Genomic DNA, 18748 nt, shown 5'->3' on the forward strand with positions numbered 1-18748 from the left:
TGTCTGTCTGTCTGTCCGCCTGTCTTGACTTTGCCGTGGAGCCTCATCTACCTGCATGTCTTGTATTGTAGTTTAGTGTCTGACTGACTGATGCACATTTCACATACTCTGCATGCTTGTATGTTGTGTGCCTCTGACATGGATGTGTTTATCGTGTCTAACAATGCAGCATGTTATTGTCTTTGGTGCATGTTTCTATTTCACACAGTTGTCCCTCATTGTCCCTCTGTGTTGAACGTGAGAGCCTCTGTGTTGCATGTCTTGTCAGTACTTGACAATATGCATTTTAAAGGGTCAATATTGCATAACTTTGTGTTTGTAGAGAATGCTAGAGAGGTTAGCTCGTGTAGCTAGGAGCTAGCAGTGGATACAATGAGAGTATTTCACTTACTTCCCACGCTGACAGACCCCACAGCCGTCCGCTAGCTACTTCCTGTTGCTGTCGGTTAGCTTGCACAGCGACCAGCAACATGCTTTCATTGCACCGAACTAAATCTTTCACGTTTCCGAGGAAAATATCTGTGCTGCTCGACGACAGTTCGACACATCCTCAATGCAAACGGGTCAATTCAATGTCTGGTGTTAAACGAGAAGAGACACTTCAAATCCAATGTTGTGATTCCACTCGCTTGCGTGGCCATTTTCCGTGAACACGTCAGAGCAAAATGCACCAATCAGGTGCAGGTATTCTGGTTTTCAAAATAAAAGTCACGTTTTAGGATACTACTGCTTTTATCACTACTACTGCTCCTACTACCACTCCAAGTCTACGTTCCCACATGTTGTAACATGACTTTCACTTTATTCTCACTCTTTTGCCACTTTATATTGTCATTTACCTCCATATACAAATGAATTGAATGTACTTAAACGTATTGTTTGTTTACTTTATGGGTCTAAAGCAAAACATGTTGGAAACCAATGCAGCTGTGGAGGATGCAGTGACAACAGATGTGCTATTATGTCACGAAAACTAGAGCCACAGCTGTCAATGTCACATATTGGACATCTACTTTCTCCTTCTCTTGTCATCTTCAGGATTAGATTGAACGAATGAAGAAGAGAAAATAATGAGGTACGACAGATGTCCCAGAACAAGTAGTTTGTGTCATGACTTGCTCTTTCAGGCCATGACATTTGGCTGTGAAGTGCAGATGCATGGGAGCATCGTGGTGACTGGTATAAGGAGGTTTCCTGTGGGCGAGACGCTGTCTGGCTCTCTGCTTTCTTATCTGCATATCGAAGGGAAGCGGTTACTCATGGTGTCTTTATTTGACTCCACAAAGACATCATCTGCTAAATAACAACTCTTAAACTTCAGATGAACAGTTTACCTTCTTCAGTTGATCATTCTTAAAAGAATCAAACTCCTCCACAATAAATCCTGCCATGTACAATATTTGCAGGCCATTTATAATACTTGAGCAAACGCTATGAGCTCTTACATGAACAAAGTAAATAAGAGCAGAAGTGTGCAACATTAAGAGACGGGTACACTCTGTTTAACGCCGTCATGTGTTTTGCATTTCATCCTGGCACACTTTACCGAAACTGAACTGAGTTTGAAATGCTTTTATTTTGAGGTATTTTGCTTCTGTAATGAAGCTGGTTTGGAATATTTCCATTGAACTTTGTGGCTGAAGAGAATCTCATGAACACTCAGAGAGACTGACAGCTGAGTCAAACCTGGAAACACATAAAGACGAAGCCTCGGTGCACAGACTGTTGACTGCTGACAGACCACCTGGGACTTCTTTCTCTTCATGCCGTCTTGTTTTGCACCTTTATTCATTTGACCAGATGTTGACAGCCCAGTGAATAGAAGCTGCAGCTCATGACAGTTGGACTTCAATACGACACAGATGTGATGTTTTGCTGACGATCTGAAAAGATGTGTGTCAGTGGAAGCAGACAAACAGGGTGCGATGTTTTCATCTGTGATCTGTGCTTTTCAGTAATAAATCTCAACTGGCCTCTCCAGACCAGCAGACACACAAGAGTTTGGTGCAGATGATCAACAATCACTGCGGACTGATGGACTGTCTGGTTCTGATATTGTTATTCGGGTGGTTAACACTGTTTCAGCTGTTTTGCATTAGATGTCTTTCAGGAAGTGCAGCAAGAGTTTTTCCAAGAAATCCAAAAGTCACCAGCTACAGCTGCAGGTTATGTCGACGTGAAGGAGGGGAGGGAGGGCGGGGGGCGAGGGGGGGGGAGGTGGGATTGAGGAGGAGGGGAGTGGATGGAGGAGGGATTGAGGAGGAGGGGAGTGGATGGAGGTGGGATTGAGGAGGAGGGGAGTGGATGGAGGAGGGATTGAGGAGGAGGGGAGTGGATGGAGGAGGGATTGAGGAGGAGGGGAGTGGATGGAGGAGGGATTGAGGAGGAGGGGAGTGGATGGAGGAGGGATTGAGGAGGAGGGGAGTGGATGGAGGAGGGATTGAGGAGGAGGGGAGTGGATGGAGGAGGGATTGAGGAGGAGGGGAGTGGATGGAGGAGGGATTGAGGAGGAGGGGAGTGGATGGAGGAGGGATTGAGGAGGAGGGGAGTGGATGGAGGAGGGATTGAGGAGGAGGGGAGTGGATGGAGGAGGGATTGAGGAGGTGGGGTGTGGATGGAGGAGGGATTGAGGAGGTGGGGAGTGGATGGAGGTCTGGCTCTCTGTCATCTCCACATGAACCGCCCCCCCCTCCTCACTCTGCAGCAGCAACCAAAGAGGAAGATGGAGAAGTCGTTGTGCGCGGTGGCTGCACTGATTCTTTTGGGTGGATTTTTAGACGCGGCGCTGACAGACGATACAACAAACGAGATGAATTCATTATTTAACAACACAACTACAGCCGAGTCCGTCTCTGTGCAGCCGCAGGATCCACCGACTCCAACAGCAGCAAGGAGAAAGTTCCCCAAAGACAAACAGCTGGATACCAAAAACATCAGCCAAGACAGTGAAGAAGAAAAGAAGACAGAAGAAGAAGAAGACAGCAAGACAGAAGATAAGAGAACACAACGGGGTAGGACGCAACTTTTACTTGCTTTGACTTTTTCCATGAAGCTTTGAGAAGCGAAGGACACTTCAAGCTGATTAAAAGCAATTATTAATGTTCAGTGTAATTCAGGAATGATGCCTTCAGGGACCACTGAGCTCCCGACCTGAGAAAGAATAAATAAAGTCAAATCATTTTAATGTGAGAAACAAAGATTTAAATGAGTGAAATAAATATGACTTTACATGATTAATGCTACAGAACAACAACGAGTTTATTGTCAAACAGTTTCCATTGTTCCATTATGTTCGTGATGAAAGATGAACGGATTGATTGTTTGGTTAGAAGATCTCGATTGATCACCTCATCAGCTGCATAATTACCTGTTGGATTATTGTAGATCAAATATTTATTATTTTATTCACGATTATTATTATACGAGTCAGAAATAGTGGGACACGTCTACAGGTTGTTCGTAAACAACACATTGTATTCAGTTTTCCATCACAAAAGACGGAGAAAATCAGCAAATATTCAGGCGTACGAAAGTGGAGCGAGTGAGTGCAGATGCACCAACAGCTGCATGTTTCAAAGGGTTTGTCAGAATCACAACCGTTGATTTGCCAAAGTACGCTGCACATACAAGGAATGTGAGGAACGTCTGCTGCTCCGGTCTGAGCGATGTGGCAGTGAACCTTTGACCCTTGACCTAAAGAGCACACGCTGGAGAGAGCAGCTTCCTGCCAGTCCAGTGCTGCTGCTCCTCCCACACACATGAATGAATGAGTGCATGTTATTTGTAAAGCGCTTCTCACAGACAACATGAGACACCTGCAGCTGTCGCTGCGCTGGACATTTGACTTCCCTCTCTTTCGGCCGTCAGGCCTCAACTTCGTCTCAGATTACAATCAAACGCTCCACGGATTCTCTTATCGGCGGTTTCCTCTGCAGAGGGCCTCCGAGCTTCCGCTGAACTGACCCGGGATGATGAGAGATATTCCACAGAACAACCTCTGATGCCAGCAGACATGTGTTTGCTTACTCAGAGGACCCGTTCAGTCCAGAGCTCTTTCTTTACAGCAGACACCACCCACAGGGTCCTGACCTCCCTCTCCTTCCAGACTGCCCCCCTATCGGCCTGGAGTCCCTGCGCGTGGATGACAGCCAGATGCAGGCGTCGTCCTACCAGCGGACGGGTCTGGGTCCTCACAGAGGGAGGCTGAATATCCAGGTGGGTCTAGATCTGGAGCAAGCACAAGTACAGTGAGCTGCTTCTTATGGAAGTGTGAAGACGTAGAATAACAGGAACTCATGTAGAGCGAGCTTCCAGAAGTAGAAATATCACTTCACTTGATCAAACTGCAGCTCTGGAGGCACTTTGTCTGTTAAGAGATCCTGCTGAGGTTCATAAGATGATCAGAAATAAACATCAGGTGTGAACACCATGATAACATGGATAACTAAGGATTATTTTCATCAACTGACACGTACTGCATCGATTAATTGTGTCCAAAAGATTATTAGGAAATAGTTTAAAGTTCCCGAAGCCCAGAATGACATCTTCAAAGTCAAGAATATTTCAAAATCTTACCATCAACATGTAAGCACAAGAAAAGTAGCAAATCTTGCATTTTTGCTGAACAAGAGTCTGGAGCCGCAGCAGCATCTCTGTGAGGCTGACCTGAGATAAACGCTGACATCAGCAGCATCTCTGCGAGGCTGATCTGAGATAAACGCTGACATCAGCAGCATCTCTGCGAGGCTGACCTGAGATAAACGCTGACATCAGCATCATCTCTGAGAGGCTGACCTGAGATAAACGCTGACATCAGCATCTCTGAGAGGCTGACCTGAGATAAACGCTGACATCAGCAGCATCTCTGTGAGGCTGACCTGAGATAAACGCTGACATCAGCATCTCTGTGAGGCTGACCTGAGATAAACGCTGACATCAGCATCTCTGTGAGGCTGACCTGAGATAAACGCTGACATCAGCATCTCTGAGGCTGACCTGAGATAAACGCTGACATCAGCAGCATCTCTGTGAGGCTGACCTGAGATAAACGCTGACATCAGCAGCATCTCTGTGAGGCTGACCTGAGATAAACACTGACATCAGCATCTCTGTGAGGCTGATCTGAGATAAACGCTGACATCAGCAGCATCTCTGTGAGGCTGACCTGAGATAAACGCTGACATCAGCATCTCTGTGAGGCTGACCTGAGATAAACGCTGACATCAGCATCTCTGTGAGGCTGACCTGAGATAAACGCTGACATCAGCATCTCTGTGAGGCTGACCTGAGATAAACGCTGACATCAGCATCTCTGTGAGGCTGACCTGAGATAAACGCTGACATCAGCATCTCTGTGAGGCTGATCTGAGATAAACGCTGACATCAGCATCATCTCTGAGAGGCTGACCTGAGATAAACGCTGACATCAGCAGCATCTCTGTGAGGCTGACCTGAGATAAACACTGACATCAGCATCTCTGAGAGGCTGACCTGAGATAAACGCTGACATCAGCATCTCTGTGAGGCTGACCTGAGATAAACGCTGACATCAGCATCATCTCTGAGAGGCTGACCTGAGATAAACGCTGACATCAGCATCTCTGTGAGGCTGACCTGAGATAAACGCTGACATCAGCAGCATCTCTGCGAGGCTGACCTGAGATAAACGCTGACATCAGCAGCATCTCTGTGAGGCTGATCTGAGATAAACGCTGACATCAGCATCTCTGAGAGGCTGACCTGAGATAAACGCTGACATCAGCATCTCTGTGAGGCTGACCTGAGATAAACGCTGACATCAGCATCATCTCTGAGAGGCTGACCTGAGATAAACACTGACATCAGCATCTCTGAGAGGCTGACCTGAGATAAACGCTGACATCAGCATCTCTGTGAGGCTGACCTGAGATAAACGCTGACATCAGCATCATCTCTGAGAGGCTGACCTGAGATAAACGCTGACATCAGCATCTCTGTGAGGCTGACCTGAGATAAACGCTGACATCAGCAGCATCTCTGCGAGGCTGACCTGAGATAAACGCTGACATCAGCATCTCTGAGGCTGACCTGAGATAAACGCTGACATCAGCAGCATCTCTGCGAGGCTGACCTGAGATAAACGCTGACATCAGCAGCATCTCTGCGAGGCTGATCTGAGATAAACGCTGACATCAGCATCTCTGTGAGGCTGATCTGAGATAAACGCTGACATCAGCATCTCTGTGAGGCTGATCTGAGATAAACGCTGACATCAGCATCATCTCTGAGAGGCTGACCTGAGATAAACGCTGACATCAGCATCATCTCTGAGAGGCTGACCTGAGATAAACGCTGACATCAGCATCATCTCTGAGAGGCTGACCTGAGATAAACGCTGACATCAGCATCTCTGCGAGGCTGATCTGAGATAAACGCTGACATCAGCAGCATCTCTGTGAGGCTGACCTGAGATAAACGCTGACATCAGCATCTCTGCGAGGCTGACCTGAGATAAACGCTGACATCAGCATCTCTGCGAGGCTGATCTGAGATAAACGCTGACATCAGCAGCATCTCTGCGAGGCTGACCTGAGATAAACGCTGACATCAGCATCATCTCTGAGAGGCTGACCTGAGATAAACGCTGACATCAGCATCTCTGAGAGGCTGACCTGAGATAAACGCTGACATCAGCAGCATCTCTGTGAGGCTGACCTGAGATAAACGCTGACATCAGCATCTCTGTGAGGCTGACCTGAGATAAACGCTGACATCAGCATCTCTGTGAGGCTGACCTGAGATAAACGCTGACATCAGCATCTCTGTGAGGCTGACCTGAGATAAACGCTGACATCAGCAGCATCTCTGTGAGGCTGACCTGAGATAAACGCTGACATCAGCATCTCTGTGAGGCTGACCTGAGATAAACGCTGACATCAGCAGCATCTCTGTGAGGCTGACCTGAGATAAACGCTGACATCAGCAGCATCTCTGTGAGGCTGACCTGAGATAAACGCTGACATCAGCATCTCTGTGAGGCTGACCTGAGATAAACGCTGACATCAGCATCTCTGTGAGGCTGACCTGAGATAAACGCTGACATCAGCAGCATCTCTGTGAGGCTGATCTGAGATAAACGCTGACATCAGCATCTCTGTGAGGCTGACCTGAGATAAACGCTGACATCAGCATCTCTGTGAGGCTGACCTGAGATAAACGCTGACATCAGCATCTCTGTGAGGCTGATCTGAGATAAACGCTGACATCAGCAGCATCTCTGTGAGGCTGACCTGAGATAAACGCTGACATCAGCATCTCTGTGAGGCTGACCTGAGATAAACGCTGACATCAGCATCTCTGTGAGGCTGATCTGAGATAAACGCTGACATCAGCATCTCTGAGAGGCTGACCTGAGATAAACGCTGACAGCAGCATCTGTGAGGCTGACCTGAGATAAACGCTGACATCAGCATCTCTGTGAGGCTGACCTGAGATAAACGCTGACATCAGCATCTCTGTGAGGCTGACCTGAGATAAACGCTGACATCAGCAGCATCTCTGTGAGGCTGATCTGAGATAAACGCTGACATCAGCATCTCTGTGAGGCTGATCTGAGATAAACGCTGACAGCAGCATCTGTGAGGCTGACCTGAGATAAACGCTGACATCAGCATCTCTGTGAGGCTGACCTGAGATAAACGCTGACATCAGCATCTCTGTGAGGCTGACCTGAGATAAACGCTGACATCAGCATCTCTGTGAGGCTGACCTGAGATAAACGCTGACATCAGCATCTCTGTGAGGCTGACCTGAGATAAACGCTGACATCAGCATCTCTGTGAGGCTGACCTGAGATAAACATCTGCTGATCGCTACTGAACACAAAGTACAGCAGCGACTCATGGGAATGAAAATCATTTTGTATTTGGTCAAAAGAAATGAAACTTTTGACCCGATGATGCATTAGATGATCACTAAACATATTAAGTGAATCCTCTGGGGACCATGAATACCTGTACAAACTGTCAGAACAATCCATCGACATCAGTCTGGAGTGAAAGAACAGATTTACACGTTTCAGAGCCTTCAGCTGTTGTGAATGAGTGCTTCGTTGTTCATATTCTGAATCATAGATGTACAAATGAACACACACATTATGATGTCCTACTCCTTCACTGTACTTCACATATTCCTGAAACGATAAGATAAAGTAACCCCCCCCCCCCTCTCTTCTTCTGCAGTCTGAAAGCAGTTCTATTAAAATCAGGTCAACACGAGGTCTTATGCAACGCGACACACGAGGCGGAGGCAAAGGCCTGCAATAGCTTCTGCAGTTGACAGAAACAACAACTTGTGCGTAACGTGTGTTTTCAGTCTGGCATCGAGGACGGAGACCTCTACGACGGAGCCTGGTGTGCAAAGCACGAGGACCGGCACCAGTGGCTGGAGGTGGACGCCATCCACCTCACCCTCTTCACTGGAGTCATCACGCAGGGCCGCAACTCCATCTGGAGGTCAGGGGTCAGGGTTCAGAGGCTTTGTTCCAAGACATGTATTTAAAACCGCTGCTAAACACACAAACGACTGTTGTCAGAGCACAACGCTAACACACAGCTCTCGTCTTCCTCACAGCTGGGACTGGGTCCACACCTACAAAGTCCAGCTGAGCAACGACTCCGTGAGCTGGCAGAGCTGCATGAACGGGACAGAAGAAGCGGTATTAACAGAGTCTTTGTGTTCTCCAACATCGAGGAATGTATTGTAATGTATCACGGACCGACTGATGGAAAACACATTTACAAGAGTTAGTGCCAAAGTGAAATATGTACCGTGAACTAAAGCTGCTCTTACAGAGGAAGAGAGGAACACATAGAAACACACAGAGTAGAGATCTCAATGTTCAAACTAAAAGATTGATGAAGGCTGCAACATGCAGATGGAAACACCCAGAAGTTGCAGGTTTGATCCAAACCTGCAACTTGTGATCTCTGAGCACGGAGCTGGCGGTTCACACAGAGATGTTCTCTCTTCCACCGTGAGGACGTGTTCGTTCAAACACCTTTCATCAGATTTCAGTCAGACGTGAGTGAAAGTTATTTCAAGAGTCAACAAACATGTTCAATCTTCTCTGAGAACGATTGGACAACACTGAGACACTTTAGACCTGGTGATGGAGGATCACCAAAGTCATTCGGATTCATCCTCTGGGGACCACGAATATCGGCACCGAATCCATTCCGTAGTGTGGACCAACTGCTAAGAATGTCTAATTCTGTCATTCTATATGAAAGTAACAACAATGCACATCCTCAAATGTTCAAACCGATGTGATGCAACATTGAATTGTACAGATATTTGAAGGAAACCAGAATCCAGAGGCCTCGGTGCTCGGACTGCTTCCTGTTCCCACCGTCGCCCGATTCCTCCGCATCAACCCTCAGACCTGGTACTCGAACGGCACCGTCTGCCTCAGGGCGGAGATACTCGGCTGTCGAGTGGCTGGTAGGTTGCAGCATGAAGCGCAGTACGTTTTGTCCCTTTTCTTTAAGGCGAGGTTGTCTTTCAGGAAGTCAATGTGCTCTTTCTTTCCTCCTACATCCAACAGACAACTTCGACTCAGAGCGAGAGCCCGGATCAGAAGACGCTCTGGACTTCAGACAGCACAACTACAAGGAGATGAGAAAGGTTGGAGTGTGATGACCGGCTGCAGGCCACACATGCGTGATGAGTCACTTTGGTTTCCCGAAAGCTGATTCCAAACTTCTCACTCAGACTCTTAACAGTTTGCAGATTTCCTCACAGTTCACATTTAACCGTTTGATGACTTCTAGTCAAACTTCTTAACACCAGAGTTGGAATTTAACCCAAATACATTTACTCAGGTACACACTGAACGTACTTCTACTTCATTACATTTCAGAGGGAAATATTGTGCTTTTGAATCCACGACATTCAGCAGCTTTAGTTACTGCACAAACAAAACAACTTGGACTGTTGGTTGGACAAAACAAACGTCAAAGTGTCATTTTGGGCTCTGGGTGATTGAGCTCTTCTTCCTCCACAGCTCATGAAGTCTGTGACAGAGGAGTGTCCGGACATCACCCGCATCTACACCATCGGGAAGAGCTACCTGGGCCTCAAACTCTACGTCATGGAGATCTCGGACAACCCCGGCAAACATGAACTCGGTAAGAGTGCTTTGACTCTTCTTCTACGAGTTGAAACCTTAAACGTCTGAAGTATCTGGACCAGAGTTCATGGTGTTCCTCTCAGGGGCCCAGTTCCACATCCTGCGCTGTTTATCCAGACTTCTCTTCCTGCAGCAGCAGCAACACACAGGGAGGCGTGGGTGTCTTCCAGAGAAGGCCTCTCTCAGATAAACAAACTGATAACCGCTGGAAATCGGAGACGGCTCTCTCTCCACCATACAAGACAGATTTCCTTTGTGATGTTTTCAGATGCAGGAATCTCTACATCTGCCAAAAAGCTTAAATGAGTTCAGCGGAGGGCAGCTTTCTGTCTTTCTTCTCAGGCAACAGATTTCAAAACTGCTCCACATCCAAGAGGGAATAATGGGAACTTGGGTTAAATTACTGACACCAGTCGATGCAGCGGTTTCATGGTTACTGAACTCTGGTGTCCAATCCAAGAGGGAAATTGGCTTTTTTTAAATTGTTGTGCTGATTTTGGGTCTTTGGAAGTCTCAGCTTTAAGGATGCCATCAAGTCTTGCCAATCCATGTGCGAGTATTGGCAAAGTGCGGTCACACTGTTGCCTAACGCAATGCAAACAAGATGTGCTCCTGATGTGGCTCTGGGATTTAACTCTGACCTACTGAATCAAATCTAAATGTCAAACGCTTCATGTTTCGTGTGGTTCAAGCTGATGTTGGGCCCAGATAAATACCTCCACATTTTACTTGCTTGGCAAATAAATGACTCCTTGAATTGGCTCTTGGCAGGGGAGCCTGAGTTCCGCTACGTGGCCGGGATGCACGGGAACGAGGCCCTGGGCCGAGAGCTCGTCCTCAACCTCATGCAGTACTTGTGCAGAGAGTACAAGAAGGGCAACCGGCGCATCGTTCGGCTGGTGACCGAGACTCGAATCCACCTCCTGCCCTCCATGAACCCTGACGGATACGAAGCAGCTTATGAGAAGGTGGGCGATGTCGAAGTGACTCTGTGTAGGATTAACACACATGTTGTCTTGTAGTTGAAGGAGAGAGGGCAGATCTGCTTCCTTGGTGTATTCTGGGTTGGACTGCAGGTCGGGTTTGGTCGATCAGGGATGGTAAAGGGATCGGTATCGTTGTTCTGGTATTTCATCAAATTCACAGATCAGCCTGATGGAGACACGCTGACTAATAACACCCAAAACTACAACTACTTTAAACTCACATGAAACATGCTGTGACAAAAACGGTGGTTGACCAGGAAGTTGAAGTCCCCATTTCATAGAGCATGTAGAAACTAGAGTGATGGAACAGTTGTCTAAATGTCCCTGTTACTGACCGATCTGCTGCAGGGCTCTGAACTGGCCGGCTGGGCCGACGGACGATACACCTTTGAAGGAATCGACCTGAATCACAACTTCCCAGACCTGAACAACATCATGTGGGACGCCCAAGAGACGGCGGCAGATGCATCTAAAGTCCCCAACCACTACATCCCCATGCCAGAGTACTACACGAAAGAAGACGCCATGGTGAGGAGAGGTGCTGTAGGGCAGAGGAATTGAAAACGTCATGAATATGAGTATTTCAATCTGTTGTGGCCAGATATAAAAGCTTGGGGAGAGTCCTGGCCACATCACAAAGCAGCCCTGAGTAGAATAAAAACACACGAAATACACTACCGGAAAGAAAAGTTATACTGTGCAACCTTCCCTCATTTCTGACAAAAACATAGCGAATAACACACTCGAACACCATAGAGGACCCACACATGGACACGAGGGGAGGAGGAACTACAGCCGGAGCTTATATGAACACATTTAATCAGTTACACATTCAACTATGGGTAATGTAACAGTAAACTATATTGTAACACTCAATGAGGCATTTGAGCGGTTAGGAATTTAGTTTGAGCCAAGTGTAGGACGTGAACGATCCACCACTGTGGCGCCATCTAGTGGTGTTATTAAGAACGACAGCAATGCTGTAAAAGACTAGAATCACCAAAGTTCAACTTTCCGGTACAAACCGAGGAAGGACTTTGAAAACAGACATATTATTTCAGTTAATTCAAACTTCAGAAGAGGTTTGAAAGAAATACAGTTTACTGCATCAAAGGACCAAATTCTATTACTTAAAAAGAAAAAGCGTGACATGTATGGTGCATGAACGTAGGTCACACTGAACAGCTGTTTCTAAGGCTGGTGTGTGGACAGCTTTGAGAAAAGGAAAACAGGTTTCGCTGGAGGCCTCAAACAGATATAAAAATATCACCAAATTTCAATATATTCACCTCACAAGTATTTTGTTTTTGTAATTCCTGCTTTGTTCTTTTGTTGCTGGTACGGCTTTCATGGGGGAATCTTAGCCGACCATCCTACATGTTGAGCTTGTCGATGGTAACACAGGAGGTAGTTTAGGCAGAGAGGACTTGGCTGTGACTGAACAGAGTACCGCCTTGAGAAATTTAAATGTAATCAACAGATGTAAATAACTTTCTGCGCCATTTGATTTACAAATGAAGTCTGAGAATTCTAAAGCAAGAGCATCACAACAAAGTCCACATAGAACTATATCAGTGTGTCCATCCCTCCCAGGTTGCACCAGTGACGCGTGCCGTCATCAACTGGATGCAGGACATCCCCTTCGTGCTCAGTGCGAACCTCCACGGGGGAGAACTGGTGGTCGTGTACCCCTTCGACTGCACCCGGGACTGGGCCCCTCAGGAGGACACCCCCACGGTGGACAATGCTTTCTTCCGCTGGCTGGCCACCGTCTACGCCTCGACTAACCTGGCGATGTCCAACCCCAACCGCCGCATGTGCCACTACGAGGACTTCCAGTCACACAACAACATCATCAACGGCGGTGCCTGGCACACCGTCCCCGGCAGTGAGTCCCCTGTTTGAATGATGAAAGACATCATTTTAAAATGGAACTATGTGGGGACCATCGCTACAAAACACATAACTCTTAAATGAAAGTCGATAAACCCTTAAATCACCATCAGGCAGGTGGGTACAAGGCAAGAAGGGACAGGAACAAAAGCTTACTGGCATGGGTAGCAAGCAAGAAGTCCACAGGGGAACAGGTCTGGAGCAGGGTACAGGTCTGGAGCAGGGTACAGGGAACAGGTCTGGAGCAGGGTACAGGGGAACAGGTCTGGAGCAGGGTACAGGTCTGGAGCAGGGTACAGGGGAACAGGTCTGGAGCAGGGTACAGGTCTGGAGCAGGGTACAGGGGAACAGGTCTGGAGCAGGGTACAGGTGAACAGGTCTGGAGCAGGGTACAGGTGAAGAGGACTGGAGCAGGGTACAGGGAACAGGTCTGGAGCAGGGTACAGGGTACAGGTCTGGAGCAGGGTACAGGGTACAGGTCTGGAGCAGGGTACAGGGGAGCAGGTGGATGTGGGACTCGGGTCACTGGGACAGGTGGAGAAGTCTGAGGGCCTCTGGTGGACAGGTGGAGAACAGCAATGATGGAATAGTTGCACAGAGACAGAGTGCTGACTGATGAGGTAAACAACAGTTCACCAACTCATTGTGTAAACAGTCTGAAATACTGAAGCGTGTCTTAAGGTCTACAATTTAGGGATTTATTGCTCCTCGTGTCTGTGAATGTTACATTTACTGAAACACTTAATAATAGTACCAATAGTACATTTTGTGTTTGTATGTTTCTCTCGTGCACTAAGCTCATCTAACAATAGAGTAAAGTCATAAAATGACTGTTGCTATGCTGGTCCGTCTGTCCTGCAGGTATGAATGACTTCAGTTACCTGCACACCAACTGCTTCGAGGTGACCGTGGAGTTGTCCTGTGATAAGTTCCCTCACGTCAGTGAGCTTCCCATCGAGTGGGAGAACAACAAGGAGTCTCTGCTGATTTACATGGAGCAGGTCAGTCGCTCTGCCTCGACAGCATCTGCACCAAGAAAAGGACACGAGTCATCGGCTGCACCAGCTTTCAAATCCAGCAGTTCTTTCTGCCTTCATCTTCTCTCTGGAGGCTCACAGTGCAGCGTTTCCTCTTCACTCAGGTTCACAGAGGCATCAAGGGCGTGGTCAGGGACAAGCTGACCAGACAGGGAATAGCAGATGCTGTAATCAAGGTGGAGGACCACGACCACGACATCCGATCAGGTTCAAGACGCTCAATTTTATATTTGAAATGCATTATTGCAGGAAATGTCTTTAACTGACAGGAACTGTGTCCAGAAGTGGAAATCTCAACGGAAAGGCAATTACAGACTCATAAATATGTTTGACAACTTCAATTGACCACATGGATATATTTCCAGAAGTAACAAAGTGAAAACAAAGAGTTCCTGGTTTATTTTGTCATGTGCTATTTATTCCTCTTATACTTGTGAGCATTGGGACGACTCAGTCTCTCCACCAGCAGGAAGTCACGAACTTGCATGTTGCACATTTTAAATACACTACATTCACATTTGGGCTGTCGAGTCAGCACAATAAGTCTTTGTTTTTGTCTCATTTGGATTTCCTTAGCCGCTGACGGGGACTACTGGCGTCTACTGAACCCGGGCGAGTACAAGGTGATGGTTTGGGCCCAGGGCTACTACCCGTCCATGCGACGCTGCCGCGTTGGAATGGAGCCGCATGCCACCATCTGTGACTTCACCCTGACCAGAATGCCCATTCAGAGGCTGAAGGAGATCCGGGCCAAAGGAGGGAAGATCCCCCAGGACCGTCAGCTGCGTCTTCGTGCTCTGAGGCTCCGCATGCTTCGGGCCAGCACCAAGGCCATCAACCAGCGCAGGGAGAGTCAGCGGCTGCAGCGGGCGAGGAAAGCCCGGTCCGCCGGAGCCCAGAGAGCATGAGAGACAGACGGGGACGAGGGGCTGAAGAAGCCTCAGGATGAGCTGGAAGTTCAGCTCAAACGGAGAACAGTGACATGTTCCTACTCGAGAGGATACAGTTCACCCAATTCAAAAGAATACATGTCTTCTGCATTTCTGCAGAGACATGCAGCTTGACGTGGGGAAATGTCTGCCCCTTTGATTTGTATGTGCCAATCACAACTTTAAATATTAACGAAAAACACAGCAATGTATTTGGGTGTACTGGCCCTTTAAGGCAGATTAAACCACGACAGCCACACAAACTCTTACAGACATTGATATTTAAAAAGCAGGTTTTATACACAAAAAGAGACACAAACTGAATAACTTCTAAAAAGTTACACAAACGTTTTGAAGGATTATGGACATCTTCACATCTATAGACAGGCATCATTGAATGTTAAAGTTGGAATTCACTTCTTTTTTGTTTTGTACATGAACTGTTTCATTGGACATTATCGCCGATGTAGTGCTTCATGACGACTGAGTGCGAGTGTCAGCTGGTCTGACATGCGACATGCTTTTCTAACAGCGCGTCTGATTTTATTTGTTCGACTTCAGTCCAACAGCACCAAAACAAATCTCAAATAAATATGACTTCTTTGTCTTAATCTATATTCTAGCGTGTAAATCTGAACCAAGAGTGGAGAAAAGCAGAAGAACAGCGTGGAAGTGAAAGAAGCTGCGAGAACAGAGGTTCCCATAACAGAAGTGAGGAGTCACAAGATGATCGGCATGAGAAAGTAGACAAAGTGCAGATATGATGTTTACCCTGTGGGCCATGAAGATCTGTAATAATAACACCAAATGTCACGCCCATCCTTTCAATCGCTGCGGAGTTATTTCCAACTTCTCCGTCCGTAGAGCCTCGGCGCTAGCATTGCAAAAAACAAGATTCAGTTTTTATTTGATCTGATTTTGACCAGTTCAATGGAATTGTCTCATTAGAATAAGAGCTGATGACGTGACAGTAGTTATTAATTCAAAAGACAAAATTAGAAGAAAGTTTTCTTTCTTCTGAATTTGTAAATCATCTCACGACCCCCTGAGGGGCCACGACCCCTAGCTTGGGAACCACTGGTTGAGTGTGACTGCCCTCTGCTGGTGGATTCTCAGCACTTCATGTGTGGAGCTTTAACGCCGAAGAACAGAAATACTGAACACCAAACAGTCAGCAGTGCAAAAGAAGCGAACCTTTTTATTTCAGTGACAATAAGTACCACGTTAGTATCATTGTTGGATTACTGCTGTACGGCCATGGAGAGAACAACGGGCGAGCAGTTCACAACACCTGTCCGTCTCATGTCCTCCAGCTGTGCCGTTCAGGTGACCGTGCACAGCTGTGCCGTTCAGGTGTAACCAACCGTACAACCGTACAGCATGGCCGTCCTTTAACCTGCAGCTCAGTCAATGTAATATATCAATGCTAGAAACGTAACTTTAAATCACTTCAGAGTATTTGTTGGTGTTGAGCTAGAATGAGTCTTTGAATTGACTGAAGTGAAGTGAACTCCATTTGTTACTGAAACACATTTTAACAGCAGTGTTAACTGAGGTACGTGTTAAAAGCATCCTCATTACGAAGAGGTGAGCAGGGATTATGAATATTAGTGTAATCTGCATTATGATTTATGATTTTAGTTTTTACTTAAAATCTAAATTAATTTCTCAATCATTTATTTTTTTAACATTTGAGTAAATACGCCTCACCAGGACGAGATGATCGATACTGATAGTGATAATATAACGTTAGCTACGTACAGCTAGCAGCCGGTTAGCTTAGCTTAGCACAGTTTAGTTTGTTTTATCTGTACAAAAAACTAAATATAAAAAGGACAAATTGCCATTTACCGGCTTATATCCCGGTCTCTGGAAGGTTTCCATCCAGCCAGGAAATAGTCTGGTCCATAGCCCCCATAAGATGAAGAGTTCTTGGTTTAATACGGTCAGAACCTTCCTGTTGGGCGGACCCAGGGCAGCCGTTCCCCCGCTGTTTACAAGGCAAGCTAAGTCAAGCTAACAGGCTAACAAGCTAAGTCAAGCTAACAGGCTAACAAGCTAAGTCAAGCTAACAGGCTGCTAGCTGTAGCATTAGTTATATTCAATGAAAGGTCCAATGCGTCCATCTCACTTTCTGCAAGAAAGAGAAGAAGAGTTTTTCCCAAAAATATTTTACAATTCAAGCTTTTTCCAAATGTAAAGATACAAAAACAGAAAGATGAAAGCAGAAGTTCACCGTCAGTTCTCAGCTCACACTGAGGAGAAGCACTGCCTCGTCCAAGATGAACATATTTTGGCATCTGACAGTTGCACACAGAGCGTCACGCTGCGTAAATGAGAACGGTCCATCTTCATAAAGGCTTGTATGCATAGTAGTATACGCTGATCTCTGCTGTCTCCACTGAACATCTATTCTGCAGTCAGTCAGACGTCACATCCATGCGCGTGCTCGGCTCTGACAGCAGCGACACTACACACTGGTTGGAAACAGCAACGCAACAATTGCCGATACGAGTCAAAGCAATCCATCGGTCCTCAGAGGGGAAGGAAAGCCGATTGGTCACCTTTCGGACAGGAGACGGTAGAAATGAGACGCTGGATGTGATGCAAGCGGAGGAAAGAAAAGTCAAACAGTGACGTGGATCAACACTCAAAAAGCAACGCCGTGAGGTGCACGAGCAAAAATCAAGCTCGGCAACACTTCATCCTACAGGTTCAACGAGCAATGCTGAGGCCGGCAATATTCTCACAGATCCCACGAAAAGACCCAAAACACCGTCTGCTCGGCCAAACACTGATATCGGACTCCTTTGTGCCAGAGAGCTCCGCTGTTGTCAAAATGAAAATGAAAAACACGCGAGTCAGCCGCTCAGGTCCCTTCATTTCTATGGACATCGTAGTTTTTATATGAATCTCATATCCTGCTGCCGGGAACTCTCACTAGAACACTTATCGTGTGTCAGTCCGCAGCTGAAAGTAGTCCCCGACAAAGAGTCATGTTTGCTACAAACTCCAGCAGCCGGCATGCTCAGATGAAAGGACGCAGTTCTGTTCCTTTCTAAAGGTTCACGTGTTCCGTAAGAAGCTTCAGGCTGAGAGCACGCAGCAGAATAACGCCAGCCTGATCTTTAACAAGGGAAGAAGTGTGCAATTGCAAAAGTATGAAATTCTTGCAATGGTATTTTGCACAGAAAGTGGATCCTTTGAACGCTGACTGCTGTTTCATTCACAGGCTGAAGATAAACACACAAACTGTGACGGGAAATAAGAATGAATCCAACGGAGCTAATCCTGAACCACGGCAACAAGTGACGCGTGTAAAATCAAATGAACACCGTGAACAACAAGTGCCGACATTAACGCGCCAATAAAACCACTAAAGACCACGAAGGCGGCAAACAGCTGGAGACGGAAAAGGAAGAGAAACAGGTAAAGGATGACGATGACGAGGTCCATGAAGAGATGTACGAGCAGAGAAGCAGCAGCTGTGAAGAAGCAGAGCGCCGTGGTGGTGGATTCATGTCTTCTGTCCCTTTGTCTGCATCCTCAGTGCTTCTGTCCCGAGACGGCAACATCTGGATGTGTCGAGTCTCAAAATGAGTCAAAGTGTTCCTGCTGTAGAGACCAACATCAATCTTTAGTACGAAACACAATGTTGCAAGTTTGGACTTCCAACGCACTCCTCAGCTCAGCGTAAGGAGAGCGTGCCCTCATGTCTGTCTGTGAGGCTCAGCG

The 18748-nt window shown here is 46.8% G+C and overlaps 2 protein-coding genes across 3 annotated transcripts in view; one reads left to right on the plus strand and one right to left on the minus strand.

Moving 5' to 3' along the window:
- Nucleotides 1-633, minus strand: part of LOC306790133 (RING finger protein 145) — an 11048-nt gene extending 10415 nt beyond the window's left edge. Inside the window, exon 1 of the mRNA XM_079286253.1 lies at nt 392-633. The gene's annotated coding sequence lies outside the window, so the exon portion shown is untranslated. The remainder of the gene's footprint in view (nt 1-391) is intronic.
- A 2080-nt stretch (nt 634-2713) lies between these two features.
- On the plus strand, nt 2714-18731 carry cpxm1a (carboxypeptidase X (M14 family), member 1a). Of its 2 annotated transcripts, none has more exons than XM_079287218.1 (13): nt 2714-3011; nt 4106-4215; nt 8353-8492; nt 8611-8695; nt 9330-9480; nt 9575-9663; nt 10043-10166; nt 10940-11136; nt 11503-11682; nt 12748-13042; nt 13909-14048; nt 14189-14291; nt 14661-18731. In XM_079287218.1, the coding sequence occupies exons 1-13, from the start codon at nt 2723-2725 to the stop codon at nt 14990-14992; spliced, it is 2235 nt and encodes a 744-aa protein (XP_079143344.1). In that variant the 5' UTR covers nt 2714-2722; the 3' UTR covers nt 14993-18731. The 2 variants fall into 2 exon arrangements, with proteins under 2 accessions (XP_079143344.1, XP_079143345.1); XM_079287219.1 differs by having other exon boundaries at nt 9584-9663.
- The last annotated feature ends 17 nt before the right edge of the window (nt 18732-18748 follow it).

This window comes from Melanostigma gelatinosum, assembly GCF_949748355.1.
Source record: "Melanostigma gelatinosum genome assembly, chromosome: 16".
In the NCBI taxonomy this organism is placed as follows: domain Eukaryota; kingdom Metazoa; phylum Chordata; class Actinopteri; order Perciformes; family Zoarcidae; genus Melanostigma; species Melanostigma gelatinosum.